Source organism: Medicago sativa, chromosome 5, assembly GCF_051527215.1.
Source record: "Medicago sativa cultivar Bolivia chromosome 5, Bolivia_mono, whole genome shotgun sequence".
Lineage (NCBI taxonomy): Eukaryota > Viridiplantae > Streptophyta > Magnoliopsida > Fabales > Fabaceae > Medicago > Medicago sativa.
In genome coordinates, this window is record NC_140753.1 from 32,875,681 (window position 1) to 32,893,330 (window position 17,650).

Below are 17,650 nucleotides of genomic sequence, written 5' to 3' on the forward strand. Positions count from 1 at the left end.
ACTATTGTATTTTATTGTATTTATTACCACCTGTTGTAAAAATAAAATAGATTTATTAGGAGTAAAAATAATTAATACATTTCAATTTTTTAAACTGGGTCCTATAAACTAACACTCTCTATATAGTGCATGATAAACTGAGTACAGGTAAAATCAAACAATTTCAAAGCTTAAATTGAATTATATGATACTTCTACGTTGTTTTTACATTAGAGTTGGAAGCAATGAGTTAACACACTTTCCAATTTTAGTTATGAAGTTGTTTATTAGCTCAATTTCATTGAACATCGTATGCTTTATCCTAAAATTTTACACAATTCACAAAATGGTGAGTACATTTAATGGACAAAATGAAGGCTACTAAAATCTGCAGGAGTACTCAAAGATGTAGGCTACTAAAATCTGCAGGAGTACTCAAAGATGTAGGGAGAGAAAATAATGTTCAGGTAAATATTATTTTATTTTTTAAGAAAAGGCGTTTATAGCATTTCATTTATAATTGAAGATTCAATACAATTGGGCATAGCATAATAAACTGCAGGACTAGCTAATAATGTGGCCTCTCTAGCAAGAATATGAGCTACCACATTGATTTGTCGTCTAACAAACTCCACCCGAGAGTTGGAAAATTTGAAGTGAAACATAGAACGAGACGCTTCAACAATATGCCCAAACTCTGATATCATCTCGTCTAGCAGTAAATGCATCTTTTGTGATTTTTGAGTCTACTCCAAAATCAATGTTGTCCATTTGCATATCACTCAACCATTGAATTGCATGGAACAAACCTAAAGCTTCTCCCACCTCAACAGAGTACACACCTTCAAAGTTCACAGTTTTGGCAAGAACAAAAGTCCCTTCGTCATCCCAAAGACAAATACCAACACCTGTACGATTACGGGGGATAGAAAAAGCCGCGTCAACGTTACATTTGAACCGACCACTCGCAGGGGGCTGCCACTTGATCTGTTGTGGTTCAGCAGTAGCAGATGCCGCAAGAACAGCAGCTGAACTGCATCAGAAGCAGACTGTTGTTGCAGACCGTGTGGTGCAGTCATCCCGCAGAACTTTAGCATGTTCAATCACAGCTGCACATGACTCCGTTACGTCCTCCCGAACCTTTAAATTACGGTATTTCCACAAACTCCATAATAACATAACCATGTGTTTTGCCGCACAGTAGAGAGGTTCTACAGAAGTGAAAATATAGCCTCCTCAGCCGTATGAGCAGTAGCAACAGCAAAATCAATGTCAGTCCATAAACCGGCCCCTGTCCATACTTGAATCGCAAGGACATGCAAAGAACAGATGAGCAAAATCTTCCTGCCCAGAATCGCAATTTACACAATCAGTTGGACAATGAACCCCTTTATCATGTAGTCTAATCCGGGTGGGCAAACAACCTCGACACATTCGCCAAACCAAGTTCTTCACCTTTGGTGGGACTTTGAGTCTCCAAATTCCAGACCAATAGCCCGGCCTGCGAAGATGTGATACGTCAATGAGTTCGTTCACACATAAACGGTAGGCGCTACGAACCGAATAATGACCGTGTTTTTCGGCTTTCCAAATCAAACGATCTTGCTGCACTTGTTCAAACAATTGAGTGTTTAAAATCTGTACTGCAATGTTGTCACTAAAAACCTGCCGAACCACAAGTTCATTCCCCCGCTTCGCATATGGATCCAAAAGGCTATTAATAGAAGTATGGCGGACAAAATGCGCTGCTGCTATATTCCCGTCGATACTGTCACCATTGCACAACCAAGGTTCATTCAGGATAGGAATATTGTTACCTGAACCAATACTCCAACGCGCTCCGCAGCGAACAATAAAGCAAACACGGAGAATGTTTTGCCACACATAACGTGGATTGTGCCCGATGGTTGCTGTAAGGTAAGACTTATTGGGTAAGTACCGCGCTTTAAAAATGTGACACGAGAGTTGGGTTCTGACATGAATTTCCACCCTTACTTGCCTAACATAGCCAAATTAAACGCCGAGAGATCTTTAAAACCCAAACCACCTTGAGTTTTATGTATGGACAATTTTTCCCAGCTTAACCAGTTAATACCACGATTGGAGGACCTACCATGCCCCCACCAAAAGGAATTCATCATTCTTTCAATAGCAGTAATAAGCGTAGCAGGTAATTGAAAGATTCTCATGACATAAGAGGGGATAGCTTGCAACACTGACTTGATCAAAATTTCCCTTCGTACCAAAATTGAAAGATGCTCATGCTCATTCCTTCGTACCAACACGCCAAGGGAAGCCAAGTTTCACTTTTGTTCTGGTGAAGAAAATCTTAACCCACCTCATTCTAAACATAATGACAGGTCTTGCAATTGATAAATACAAAAAAAAAAAACTTTGACCCTTCTTTCTTATATCCTTGACACAGACTTCATAAACATTGTTATACAAAGAATAACAATTTCGTAGCTCTAAGGAAAACATATGTATAGTAGAATCGGCACAACGAAAATTTCACTGAGAAACACAATAAAATCACTGGACCTAAGACCTCTATATCAAAAAATGTAAAACAATTTGAGTCAAATGGAATACAACCAACGTAATTTATTTACACTGATAATATGATGTCTACAAAGAGAGAACACATGAAAACTCCACAATAAAAAAACAAACCTCTATAATTGGACTCAGTATTTGAAAGAACATAAATGAGCAATACAAAAATTTAAAGTTAAAACTCCACAAACTAAAAACACAACCAAGTAACCCCGTTGAAGACCAATCCACCTAGTAACCCACTCTGACACTGAATGAAAAAAATGGTGAAACGGAAATGTTGTCTTGTTCCTGTACATTACCCAAGCCCTTTGTCAAAGTAACACAAAAAAGAATAAGAAAAAAGAAAAAGTTACAAAAAGTGAGAAAGGAGAAGAACTACTTTACAAATAAAATCATGATAGCCGGCTCCAATACCCATTTTAGAATATATTTTTCAACAAGTAAATACAATGGCTAATGATATGTTTGCTAGAGATTTTTTTCATCACAAAAGTTTACTCTGCCTTCCTAAGGCACACTAATGCAAAGGAAATAGTCCTTCCTGCCAACATGCCTAGGGAAGCCAAGTTTCACTTTTGTAGTGAAGAAAAGCTTAACTCACGTCATTCTTAACCCAATGACCAGTCTTGCAATTGATAAATACAAAAGCACTTCGATCCATTTTTTTCTCTCCTTAGTCCTTAAAACAAAGTGTTATTACCATCAGATTGTGGATACTTTGTGAAACCTAAGCCATTTCCTATATGAAGAATAAGAGTAACAAATAGTTATTCTGTATCTGGGCATCATATTCAATAAATACAAGAATAAATGAAGTCATTTGCTTATGATTAGCAGTGACAAAACAAGAGTACAAGTTCAAAGATGAAGCTCGTTCCTAAATAAATAGATGATAATCTAATCTCGCTCACACTCTTCCTTTTGTCATTTATCCATATGCTGCCTAGAAAATAAATTATGCTAAAAGATCAAAGGCATAATGAAATTATTTTAAGCTTATTCTAACTACCAATGCATCATGAAGCACTTCAAATTTCTCCATCTACCAAGTTCAATCTCTTCTATCTCAGCCAACCATCCACTCCCTTTAAGTTGACGCTTCCTTCCCAATTTCTTTTCCAAGATAAAACACACCTAAATTTAATTGACACACTCATGGCACCATCATGCAGTTTTGTCAATCGTGTATTAGGGAGGCCAACAAAAAAATCTGCCATACAAGCATGATGTTGCAGCTTATGGAGGTCCAAAAACATGGCGAATATATATAGGTGTTGCGGCTTATGGAGGCTGGTACAAAGTCCACAATGCTGTAACACCACGGCGTCGCCATGGCTAAAATTTGACGACAGTGGCATCATGTGAACAAACAATAGTATAGACTCTCCAATTGTACATAAACCTGCATGCACATGATACTCATGACAAAACCACAAAATCTCAATTTAAATGTTTGATGTTGCACAATGAAAAGTCTGGTCGTGAGGTTGTGGATACAACCACCGTAAACTGAAGGATGTTTGCTTCAAAATAATTAAGTGGCGGCAGTTTCAACTACTTCGGATTTTCAGTTGGGATTCCTAACTTTTTATGCAGTCACATTTTCTTTTTCTTAGGGTTAAAAGTCACAATTTGTCATTTTCATATTAAGCAATTATGTTATACTGATGAATGAAAAATCACTGTCCCCACTATTTGCAACTGATCCAGTATAATAAACCTCAACTGTGAACTAACTTGAAACAGTTTTTGAGCTTTGAAATTGAAAATATACAAGGCTGAATAAAAAATTAAACCTGAAGATATGAGTTTTGGTGAAGGAGAATGCCCTGCTCCTAACCAAGTTCAAATATAGTGCTTAGTTTTTATGTTTTACTATAAGCAAATGTTTGTAGTTAGTTTGTGAGAGAGGGGGAGGAAATGCTATAAAATTGAAAGCAACTCGTTGGGAGCAAAAAACAAGGAAAGAGAAAATTGAAAGCAAAGAAGTTCTTAAGAAAATTGAAAGCAAAGAAGTTCTTACTAACAATGGTTTAAGTGTATAATATTGAACTCTAATATGTATGGTGGTATACTGGTATTTAATATGCTTTAGTGTTTCATGTCACTTCATCCTTAGTATATGGTTGACGATAAAGCTGTCAACTCTAAACCATATTTTTCTCGGGAATATTCAAATCACATGAAGTTTATTGATTCAATGTGTGTATACAGTTCCAATTCTATGTACAAGAAAACAGCTGAGGACGACAATCAATGAGTAACGGCGGAAGAAAACAGAGAACAAAATGGTAAAAATGATTAGACTGCACTTGGCCCAAATGCAATAATTAGCTATCTAAACTTTTAAAAAGATTGTCAAATAATTGCTTTATATAACATCAAAAGTAATAAAAAGAGTGGGACATTGTGGAGTACCCGTCGGGACAAAACTTCCGTTGCTATCAAAGTATGTAAAAAGTGTTCTGAATTTGTGAAATTAAAGTCCGCTTCTTGAAAGAACTCCCATTTTGAAATGAATCCTTCGTCAACTGTCATTTCCCTAACCACGAAGACTGGTTTTATCCTGAAGTGGTGGTTTAATCCATGGGATAAGATGTCACTCAGCTGTGCATACAGTTCATGCATTTAAGCCAGCCCAATTCTTAAAAGCAATAAGCGCTTCCATTTTTCTGACATTCTTTTTCCTTAACCTGGCCACTTTGAGCTTTTTATGTGTCTCCATGAACGCTTGCTTGTATCTCCACTTATCAACAAATATTTTCATCTCTTTAGATTTCTCCACAACTTGCATCACAGCATCAAAGAAACCTCCCTTGACCATAGCATACAGGAACGCATCAACCAGATTCTGGTCAAATTTGATCCCCTTTGGCCCATCCCCCGCTAACTTTCTCTTAACCTCGTTCCACAACATCATTACATCAAAATATTTTTCTGCCGAAACATATCCGTTAATCAGGGACAAGTAAGTCTGATCATTTGGCTCGAATTGCAGGAATGTCATCCTTCTGAAAGTCCTTCTTGCATCTTCTAGCCTCCCAGCTTTACAAAAAGCGTGGATTATAGAATTCCAATCATGAGTACCAACTTCAATACGAGGATCCTCAACCACCTCATCTAAGAAAGCTGCCATCAATTCAGGTCGATGATTCTCCATCAAACCTGTCATTATAGTCAAGTAACTCCCTTTCAAATCAAGAACCCTCGCCCCTCTCATGTCCCTAAACAGAGAAAAGACCGACTGAAAGTCTTGACCGGACATGGATGTTTCTATCAGAGCATCATAGGTTTCCACGTCCAACTTTAGACCTGAACTACTAATCTCCGTCACCAATAGAGTAGCCTCCGCAGTTCGATTCTCTTTGCAGTAAGCCTTCAAGATCGGGACATAGACCCCAAGACCCACAGAGCCTCCCAAAGCATTCATCTCATCAAGAATACTGTGTGCTTTGTCTGATAATCCAATACTAACACAAGCATTAACAATACCAAAACCTATAGACTCGTCAACTTTGATATTTGAAGACTCCAATTTCTGAGCTTCAATAATCAAATTAGCTAAACCCTTAATATTTCCCTTATTAAGATATTCCTTAACTACTAAACAAAAAGTGTCTCTATCGAAATTCCAAACTTCCTCGTGATCATCTCTATCATTCAAACTACTAAGAATAGTCGACTCCACAGAAACTAAATCACCAGCCTTAACATAGCCACTAATCAAATTAGAATAAAAACATTTATTGTTTTTGGAGTAACCAAAACCACTCATCAAAACTTTTAACTCATCTATCTTATCTTGTAACCCTTTAAGTGCATATAAATAAGCAAGAAATCCAAAACTAAACACATCAGGCTTAACACCGAGCTTGGACATAATTCCAACAACTCTGTCAGCATCAGTTACCGATTCAAGATGAAAACAGCAGGCTTGAAGAGCAGCATTACAAGCAGAAACATCAGGTATCATAAAGTCAAGCTTCTCATCCAGAGCAACCCTACAGTTCTCTTCAAAAACAGGCAAGAAAGCAGCAAGGTTGTCATTGTTCCTAGCAATATCAACGAGCACGCCGCCCCACGAATGAAAAGGAATGAAAAAACGATACTTGAACATTGATCTGACAAGTGAAAAGGCAGGAGGAGCAGTGTTGGCGGATTTCATGGAAAGAAGAATGGTATGAATCGTATTGAATTCAAGGAGATTGGGGTATTTTTGGATGAGAAAGAGGGTTGAAGCGAAAGCTCTTTTGAGATTGAGAATGTCGGGAAGAGAGGATAAGTGAATGAGAAGGGAATTAGTGAGGGGTTTAGACGGGAAGGAATGATGGGTAGTGAGGGTTTTGAAAGATTTCCAAGCTTCATCTGTTTGAGATGTGATAAGGGATTTATGGAGAGTTGTTTGAAGAGTGGTGAGTTGTTGAGGTGTGAGGGAGAGTGATTGTGGTGCTGAAGTTGGGAGATGATTTTGGGGTTCATTATCATTATCATGGAGATTAAATTTGAATAAAGAAGGTTGAAGGAATGAGTAAAGAGATGGAGTTTCACTTGATGAGGAGGAGAATGATCTTGTTCTATATGGAACAACATTCAGCTTCAAAAGCTTTTTCGCCATCCTTCATTCATTTCATTCATTCATCAATTGAACTGAAAGTGTCGTGAATTGAAGCATGTTTTGCGTTCTCGATCGGTTCAGTGATGGCTTCTCACAACGTATCATTAATGAATATATTAAATTACTATCAGAGTATGAACATGAAGCTGGAATAGCTCAGTTGGTTAGAGCGTGTGGCTGTTAACCACAAGGTCGGAGGTTCAACCCCTCCTTCTAGCGACTTTTTCTTTTCAGGTTTTTTGTTTTATTTTTATTTTTCTTCTATTTTTTTTTTGTTTTATTTTTCTTCTATTACAGTATATTTTTTTTTCTTCTATTTTAAACAGGACAAGATACAAGAACATCGATCTATGAAAATGCAAAGGAGAAATTAAAAATTTCAACAAGTAGGTGTGGATATAGTTCGGTTCGGTTCAGGATGAAAATTGAACCAAACCAAACTGAATTGTTTGCAAAATTCAAAAGAACTAAACCGAACTGAACTATTTCCATTTCAAACCAAACCAAACTGTTTTGAATTGAATCGAACTGTTTTGAACTGAACCGAACCATTTCGAACCGAACCAAATTGTTATTATTGGTACCATTGAAAAAAAATATAGGAAACCAAACAAAATTAAAAGGGCACCATTTTTTTTGGCACCAAAATTGTTATTTTTACTCACCAATTATTAGAATAAAAAAAAATTTAGAGAAAAAATATTAGAATAATTAAAAGGGCACAATTTTATTGTTTCGTCTAAGGCACCAAATATCTTAAGACCAGCCCAGATATATATCGTTTCTTAAAGTCACTAGAAGATATTGTTGACTTCAAAGCCTTGGAGTGGCAAGATAAAGAAAGCCTTGGAGTGGCAACATAATAATGAGTTACTAAAAACTGGAGAGGTAATTCAGAGACAAAGTAGGAGGTAAGTGTGTTTCACAAAAAGGGATAGAAATACCCATATGTTTATGTTAAAAAAAATGGTATACTTAGAAGCAGCTGTGTGAGGTTGTGAAAGAAAAATTGACAAATGAGCATAAAAATTGGTGTGCATGTTGATTCACTGAAATAGAAGTTGAACAAGTCATTTTTTAGTTGCACATTTTAAACTCCCCAAAGGTACTGGCATACTGTGGGCTGTGATGTCTAGCACCATGTCATTATATCCTTGTTCCTCAACAATGGAAAGGATCTAGAAGTGATAAATAAGACCTACATTGTTCTTATCCCAAAGCATAAGAATTCTTCCTGTCTCAAGGATTTTAGACCAACAAGCCTTTGCAACGTTATGATGAAGACGGTGACCAAGAGAATTGATAATAAGGTCAAGTAGATTCTTTTGGAGGTAATTGGTGAGGGCCACCAAAGTGCTTTTGTTAAGAAGAGGTTGATCATATATACAAGCCATTTATTATCATGGAGTCCTTAAAATTTGGTAAATTCTAATTCCAGCAAATAAAATCAAGAACTTTATTTGAAGACTTGCCAAAAGTATTCTCCCAACCAGATGCAATTTAAGTAACATAGTTTTGAAATTAGATACCATATGTCCCTTATGTAGCTCCTGATAGGGAGAACTGACACACAAACAAAGCTATAGACAACGGAAATAAAATTTCTTCAATTTGCACGGACCTATGAGAAAAAACAATAAATATACGATAGCAAATAGAACAAATCAAATTCCCGATCCAACGGTAAACGAATCTTCAATCACGGTTTTACAGTGACACATAAGTGAGAAAACAAGAATTACCTTTCGTAGTTGCTCTCCTCTACAAAGACAATTACTATCATATTTCAATCATAATATAATCCCTCTCCACTTATGAGAGCTCTTACTATATTGCCTTTAAAAGATGCCTAATTGAGTTGATGGGGGCATGATTTTTAGAGTTGTTAACATGATTTTTCTCTCCGTAAAAAAGTCAAAGTTCCATTTTAAAGTTGTTCATTTGAAAAACAGTCCAACGTCGTAAAAAAATATAAAAAATGGATGTCTAATTACTCTTAAAATTTGAATTAGATTATTTAACCCTTGCAAAACTTACTTGTAATGGGTGTCCCAACTTACAAACACATTTTCGACCATGACTCATCAAATGTGAGAATCTCATATCCCAAAAAGACGTTGGTTATATGTTACATGCTTATATATTGTCTGACATGGTATAAAATGAAATAAAAAATTAGAATTAGTTTTTAGAACGATGAGGATTATAGTCAACCTCCATCATAGTAAAAATTCAGATTAAAGTTTTGGACGGAACTCTATCATTTAACATTGTTATTTTTATTTTGTAATCCAAAATTAGAATTAGTTTAAATTTGATATGTTAAGATTGATGTCATCTGGTATAAAATTTAAATTTAAAATTGAATTATATCAAATCAAATTTGATTAAAATTTGAAATTAAGATTAAATTCAGTTATTTGAATAGATAAAATAATGGTAAAATTTTAAATAAAAGAATTTAATAAAGAGTAAAATTAGTAGAAAAAGATACACCAAAATTCATAACTCCCTTTCTAGAAAAACAAAAAATGCACCTAAGTTGTCTTTCCACCCGTACCTAAAATCAAACTAACTAACTACCATTCTCCAATAATCACCACCCTCAACCATCCCACCACCTTCCCCCACACCCCCCCCCCCCCCCCCACACACACACACACACACTTCTTGACAGCTTGAGACCTAACCCACAAACTCACACTTTGTGTACCGTGTAACTCATCTTCCAAAGTTCGGTTCATGATGTAGAAAAATCTCTTAATATCATTGCGGGGGGATATTGAACAAAAACAAAACAACAGTTCTCAAGTTTGACAGTGATATACGTAAGTTAAAGAGTCAATAGCAAATCAATCATAAAAAAAAACTATATAAAAGAAACTAAATCTAAATAAACACAAATAAAAAAAACAATGAATTGCAAGTAACATGTTTGATCATTTTCTAATCAATGCTCCAATGCAACATTATGCTTCAATCAATTGTTCTTTTATTACTATAGTTTTGAAATAAATAAGCCACTTTTTTTATATTTTCTATGCTTCAAGCAATGCAAAATTTGTTGCAATGCTTCATTTTCACCAGCAACAATTTAAAAAAGAATGAACAGTAGACTTGCGTAAATAAATATTATTTCTTCCGCAAGTATAAGAAACCAACAACCACTGAGATGCCAACTACGGCTACGGGAAAACTCAAATATGGCTTATTCTTCAGCTGCATGAACTTTTCAGAAAAACCTTTCTTGGTGGAAATTGGAGACGACGTGTCAAACTCACCAATATAATATTTCTCCATAAGTTCTCTTGCACTTTTGCTGTGGCCAGCATCTTCAAAATCCTCAGTTGCATCTCTCCCTTCATTAAAGTTAAAACACAAGGATCTAATAAGATTGTGAATTTGGATATTGGATGAATTTTTGCATGATTAGTAATGCAGTTCATAGGGTAACAAAAATATATGAAATATTACCGGTTGCGTCGAGAATTACTTCATCTCCGCCAGGATGGTCATCCAAGTATTGTGTCACATCATATACCTGCGTTGGCAAATGAAAAAAGATGTGTAATAAATAGAGAAGCAAAGGGAAGTGAGAGGCATAAAAGACATCAATAGAAGAAAACATTGATAGAATATTGGACTCAATAGCCTTACAACACAAGTTTTGAATCAGAAAACAAGAATATAGCAAATAAGATATGAACAGAATCGAATAGTGAAGTCAGACCAGAACCAAGCAATACCAAAACAGCATTGAAAAGTAGTGCACCAGTATTCAATTTTATATCATGATCATATAATTATATGTAGCTTTGAACAGTTATGATGTATTTCCTTTAATATTTGTGTCTACTGCCTACATGTCTTAAAGTTTTTCCTCTTCCCACCGTCTCCATGAGACGACCAGAACCCAACCCCTGTGTCCAATGCTCATAGCTGCAATTTATCATACCAAGCATAAGCAATGCCCATCAGCCGAAACATAACCCAGAACAGCACCAAGCTTTAGATTTCTAGCAAGTAGTCAGTACCCACTACTCACCCCCTAGTGAAGCTATGAATATGCATAAGCCAATGTTGTTAAATAGCAACGATTTAGCGTAGCAGAATTTGAAAAAAATGTTATTGTTCTGAGATGCACAATTTAGTACAAAGTGTTGGCGCATATTGACTATAGCACTGTATCGTGGCGGAATTTGAACAAACCCCTATTTTCTGAAACTGAACACACCAAGACTCAAATGCAGATTTTGCGAAGTGAATGACATGGAGCTAAAGAATGAACACAACCCAGAATTGTTTTTCTGCAAAACTGAAATTTGAATGAAATAGGGTTGATTCAAAGGCCTGGCTTCCGTGCACCATCTTTGTTAAACTCAAAAGTTAATTCATAGACTAGTCCGTGTTTATGTGTCTAGATAGAGACAGAGTATAGTTTACTCATGAGTTATCATATCTAATGGATTATGGGAGGGAAAAAAGGCCTAATGCAACAATTTTTGACCACGTTTCATTTGTTCCTTTTGAGGCTTCACCCAAGTAAAGACCTTGAGAAAAAACCTCGGCAGACTGCAACTTTTCGACACTTCACCTAGGTTCCCTGTGACTTAAACCTCTCCCCTTTCGTTTAAAGACCTTTGACTGTTGATTTGTGAACAAGCACAAATGAAAGGCGTTGCAAAATCTCCACCAAATCTCCTTCTATTTTCCAACAGTCACTTATTAACCCACCGATGTGGATGGGACTGTGTATTGTCTCACACCAACAACAGTGGAGGAAGTAGGCGACTATGAAGAAGAGGCCGACGAAGACAACATTGGTGAGGCATAGAGATACTGAGGGTTGTGTTTGTGAGTTGCCAGGATTTAGTTTTTGGGTTTTGAGACATTTAGCGGCAGCAAAGGGTGAAGGGAAAGTTTGCGTCCAAAAAATATTCATTTTCTGAAGAGGAATGTTCTAAACTCGAAACGCTGTCTGTGGAGGTAGGAAGGTACTAGAGGGAGAGGGATAGTGACTTGAGGGAGAAAGAGGAACTAACCTAAAAAGCAAAGGGTATGAAGGCAAATATTTCTCAGGTGGTACATCAGTAGACCCTTTTTTAAGCTGCCCATCTTATATGAGCCCTACCAAACAGGCCATAAACACAACTTCTTGTCTATGAATAAGGTTATACAAGCCAGAGCCTAATTATGAAAACTATAGCGAAAACTGGTAAAAGAAAACATCAACCTATCCTACATAGGAATTATAGCAATGAACAACAAAACATGGTGATATAATATCACTGCAGACTAGGTCGTAGGAGAGTTCAAAGAGCAGCCAAAATTGGAGTAAACTTGGACTGGATGGTTGGGCTCGGCCCATATCCAAATTACTCCGTATCCTCTAAACTTATAGAGCAAGATAGAGACGGCGACACTTTAGGAGCAAGCAAACAAGACTTAAGGAGGAAGCAAGGAGTCCAAACCTCTCCTATATAAAAGGGTTTCTAGCTAACCTAATTCATGGATTTAGCACCACAGAAATACTAAGCATCTGGCGGCCTAGCACCCTACTTACTAGGTCCAACCTAAAGTTCTCAGTTGAGAACCAGGTCATAGGAGAGTTGCCATAATTGGAGGGAACCCTAGCAAATACAAGATGTAGTAACGATGTCGTGAGAGAAAAAAAAACACCCAACCTACATGGTCTGCAAAGAGGCATTGTGAATAGAAGGACACGAAGCAAAAGGAACATCCAAATTGTGGGAAATTAGAAAAGTAGAAAACTCTAGACACAATTGGAAAACTATGAATTCAGCTAACTCAACAAAAGCAACATGAGCATTGAGTAGAATCCAAATTCTTTGTGAATATACTTATAAACCACAATGTCTTTTAAGTCTGTACGCGACAGACAGTCCTAAATAAATAGCAAATGCAAATGAACACTTTTGTTGAGTTGGGAACTATAACTAGAAACATGTCATAAATAACATATTGTTATATTTCATAACCATGTCTTCCACTACATCTTGTTCATGTGACATAAAACCTTAGTAATTACAAACTTTTTTAGATGAATTTAGTTTTCATATATAGTAGGCAACGTTTCTCAATTCTCATGTTTTTGACACTGTTATGGACAAATACATAACTTCCTTTCATATTACATCTTAATTTATTCAACAATAAAAGCTCAAAATCTGTACCAAATGCATTACAAAGAAAACATCGGAATTCCAGTGACAGTGTTCACAACCTCAAATTAAAGATTATCTAAAAGAGACAGAAAATAGACAACAACATTGGATTATAATCAAACAAAATGAAAAGAATATTACTACTTATAACAAAACAGAAATTAAAACCAAATTACAAAATGACACAATTAAAAAGAGAGGTGCAGAAAACAAACGAGAAAGACCCAGATGGGGAAATTGAGATTGATGAAAAAGGTAGTACCTTTCCGTCGACGATGATCCAGCAATCGTCTTTGGTTTTGTGGTTGGATACATCTTGAATGGTGTAGAAATTGGAGAGGGTTGGCATGCTTGTGAGTTGTGATTGGAGTCCAAGGATGTTTGAAAGAGGAAGAGTCTGCACGGAGATGTTTTGATTGGTAGATAGATACTGTTTTGTTGAGCTTTGAATTCCTGGTAGTACTTGGTCTTCTTTCAGGTTCATGGGTCAACAAACAACACGGTTTCATATGCTATCATTGTTGAAAAATTACTCATCTCACTTTCAAAATTGCTATTTATCACCTTTTTAAATTTTGGTGTTTATTTCATTTTTTTTTTCATCGAGTCATTGGATAAGTTATTGATATTTTTTTTTCCAATATTTTTATTCTTTATTGATAGTTATGGTTGAAAATACGGTTGATGATGTGGTTGAGTCAAAACCAAGTAATGTCGATTGGCAACCGCCTAAGTTTGAAGCTTCTTATAATGCTTCCATTAATGTCAAACTTTCTATTGAAGCTTCCGTTAAAGTGAAACTTTCTGGTGTTTCCAAGCTTCATGACAATGAAGTAAACACCGCTCCAATTTTTTCACCAAAGATAGATGAAAAATCTGAGATGATATGATTAATTGGGTTCGTCGACAAGCAACAAAGGCGCGATTTACTATATCTAGAGATCCAGTATCCAAAAACCAATGTTAATGTTGCATTGTCAAAGCAGTGGTGAATACAAACCACCAAAGAGGAAAATGAAATTGAAGCTTGAAGTCACGGGGCTCAAGAAAATATGAATGTGAGTTTAGGATGCGTGGTTACTTGGACAATAAAATAAATGAGTGGTGGTTGGTTATTCTTAATGGAATTCACAACCATAAGATGGAGACAAGGTTAGACGGTCACCTTCTTGCGAATAAATTAAAGAGGAAGACAAGAAGAAAGTTGCTGAGCTGAAAAAGAGTTTGGTGCCACCTAGAAATTTGCTGATGGATTTGAAAGGAAAAAACTAAAGAAAGTTTGACGAATATAAAACAAGTGTACAATGCACGTTGTAGATGTAGAAAGTCTATAAGAGAAGACAAGATAAAGATGCAACATCTAGTCAAAGAGTTGAAGGAGCACAAATATGTTCATTTCACCGGAAAATCTAGAAAAACTATAAGAGTAACTATTATATTATGAAAGATTTAGGAATTAATGTGTTGCACCAAAATATGATTTATCATAGAATATTATGGTATAATTTGATTGTTTATTTTTAACAAGGCGTAATTTGATTGTTGTCGTTGTTTTTAGGGAATTTTTTTTATTTGACCCTTTAAAAATATAGTTATTTTTTTTATACAAATCATACATTAAATATAATAGTGAAACTAAATCATAAGTTTATTTCCTAACACAAGTAGCTCGGTTCATGAGTTAATAGACGTTCAAGAAAAAATAAGAAGGTCTTTATTTTTTTTATTTATTATTTTTTTTTTTTGAGGAAAGGAGGTCTCCATTTGATGATTCCTGAAACCAACATTTTCACCCTCCCCCCCTCTAACGATCGCTAACAACTAACATTTGCTTATAGAAAAATATCATGAGGTTTTATTTTTTAAATATACTAGTTACAAACCCGTGCTTCGCACGGGGGTTCAGTAACGTATTTGACAAAGTATTATATTGGAAGGATAGATTGTGAAATGACAGATAATTATAAACCATAATACAATATTTAGAGTACTCTTGCATTACGGATTACAAAATTAAATCTTTAAAATGGTTTGATCACAAGTAACAAATGAAAACATATTTTGTCAGCGGTAGAAACACGTTTCCAGTAATAATTGATATCTATCTATAAACCAATGAAAACCCTATTACCAAAGCTGTCTGATTTATATCATTTTGACTTTCAGCTTCAACATATATAAATCATTTCACATGATCTACAGCAAAGACAGATATTAACTGCAATTTAGTATCCAGTTCTTTCAGGCGAACAAACTTCTGCATCAGATAGATAGCTGAAAGCCTCTCTACCTAATTTATATCATTTTGTGTTTTAGCTTCAACGTATATAAATCTTTTCACATTATCTACAGCAAAGGCTAGGGATGTCAATGGATACCCATGGGTACGGATAATATGATACCCGTCCCCGCCCCGTTGGATAAGTATGATACCCGTGCCCGCCCCGTATCCTCGTGGGTACTCACTATACGGGTACCCGTGGGTATTGAGGTATCCATGGGTACCCATGGAGTTTTGAATTTATTTATTTTTTGGTACAAATAATAACTTTTTTTAATTACCAAAAAACTTCAACTTTTAAACATCCATACATAATCCACTCAAAATTTCATAAATCATACATAATTCATAGAAAATTCATGATTCTTATATAATCTATATGTTTTATGATGTGAATGAAGTGGAAACGGTGAACTTAATAAGATGAATTAAAAAAATTTAAAATAAAAATAGGTTATTATTGAGGATTTTTAGGTGGGGGGTAAAATTTTCTTCAATAAGGTACCAACTTTAAGTAATAAGATATGATATATAAAGATATATTAGTAATTTACTTAATTTATTATCGGGTATGGGTACCCGTAGGTATGGATACAATCCAATCCGTGTCTGTGTGCATATAATAATGGGTAGTCAAATACCCGTTTATTATACCCGTGGATACCAGTTTAGCTACCCGCTCCATACCCGTGACGGATTTTACCCACGGGTACCCGTGGGCATGGGTATTTTTGCCACCCCTAGCAAAGGCAGATATTAACTGCAATTTAGTACCACGTATATAAATCCTTTCACATGATCTACAACAAAGGTAGATAGTAACTGCAATTTAGTATCCATTCCTTTCAGGTGAACAAACTTCTGAATCAGACAGATAGTTGAATGCCTCTCTACTTGATTTATATCATTTTGCCTTTCAGTTTCAACGTATATAAATCATTTCACATGATCTACAGCAAAGACAGATATTAACTGCAATTTAGTATCGAGTCCTTTCATGTGAATTATACGCACTTTTAAAAACTTGTTTTAAAGGAGAGATGTTCAAATTACGAAATATTACCATTCTTAGTAAATTTGAGAATGAAGTTCGCATAATCCAAATATTTGTGATGCATAGTTTAAGGCATGGGGTTCAGTAACGTATTTTGTAAAAAAATTGTTCCGAAGGAAAAATGAACAAATTAATGAATATTGCACAAAAATTTAAAAACTTTATCAAAATATTTATGAAAGCTTTATCAAGAGCAGGAAAACATCATAAATTACATAATAGTTAAAATTATAAAAGTGAGCGCTACTGTCATAGAGTTACCAAAAAGGGATTAACACCAATATTTACATGACACAAAATGAACGAAAGAAACACATTAAACTCTTTAGCGTCTTGTGTAGGAACTTGGTTATTAATATTTTGACCGTTAAAAAATAAAAAATCTCTTTGACGTCAAAAAAGTAATATCAAACTGAGCAATATTCAGTCTCTTCACATATGCTTAGTAATATTCAGTCTGGAAGATTACATTGAAAGGATAGATGGTAAAATGACGGATAATTGTGAATCATTGTAATATGTCAAAATATAAACCTTAAAAACCATGAACCATCAACTTAGTTTTAAATAGTTAAAAATAAAAAATTGTAAAATAGTTAAAAGTTCTTAAAAATATAAAAATTGGAAAATAGTTAAAAAAATTGGTGAGGTAGCACTCAACCAAGCAACACTAAAAAAATTATATGCATTAGCGTAACAAAAAAACAGACAGACGGACATAAAATATTACTCTAAACGTTAATGTGTGTATATATTCGCGAGGTTGAAGAAAGGAGATAAAAATATTTGGGATCATTAAATGACAGCGTGAATAAAAATATTTGTGAGATTGTGATGATTAAACGATATTGAAATTAAATATATAAGTGATAAAAAGATAATAAAATTCCTTTGAAAAAAAGTAATAAAATTAAATGGAATCTCCTTAAAAAATTAATGGAACGGTTAAAAAAAAATAAAGTTAAATGGAAGAAAAA

The 17,650-nt window shown here is 35.1% G+C and overlaps 1 protein-coding gene, 1 non-coding gene and 1 pseudogene across 3 annotated transcripts; 1 reads left to right on the forward strand and 2 right to left on the reverse strand.

The window, feature by feature from the left end:
• Positions 1-3,231: 3,231 nt before the first annotated feature.
• On the reverse strand, positions 3,232-7,241 carry LOC146921873 (pentatricopeptide repeat-containing protein At1g69290 pseudogene; annotated as a pseudogene). The gene is made up of 2 exons (XR_015012265.1): positions 4,957-7,241; positions 3,232-3,940 (listed from the first exon to the last, which is right to left on the reverse strand). The product of XR_015012265.1 is annotated as a pentatricopeptide repeat-containing protein At1g69290 pseudogene (transcript).
• Positions 7,242-7,298: 57 nt separating this feature from the next.
• TRNAN-GUU (transfer RNA asparagine (anticodon GUU)) lies at positions 7,299-7,372 on the forward strand. Its single transcript has one exon. It is a non-coding gene; the product is annotated as a tRNA-Asn (tRNA).
• Positions 7,373-10,073: 2,701 nt separating this feature from the next.
• On the reverse strand, positions 10,074-14,756 carry LOC146921875 (cytochrome b5-like). Its single transcript, XM_085715130.1, has 3 exons — positions 13,601-14,756; positions 10,628-10,694; positions 10,074-10,512 (listed from the first exon to the last, which is right to left on the reverse strand). The coding sequence occupies exons 1-3, from the start codon at positions 13,820-13,822 to the stop codon at positions 10,286-10,288; spliced, it is 516 nt and encodes a 171-aa protein (XP_085571256.1). The 5' UTR covers positions 13,823-14,756; the 3' UTR covers positions 10,074-10,285.
• Between the last annotated feature and the right edge of the window lie 2,894 nt (positions 14,757-17,650).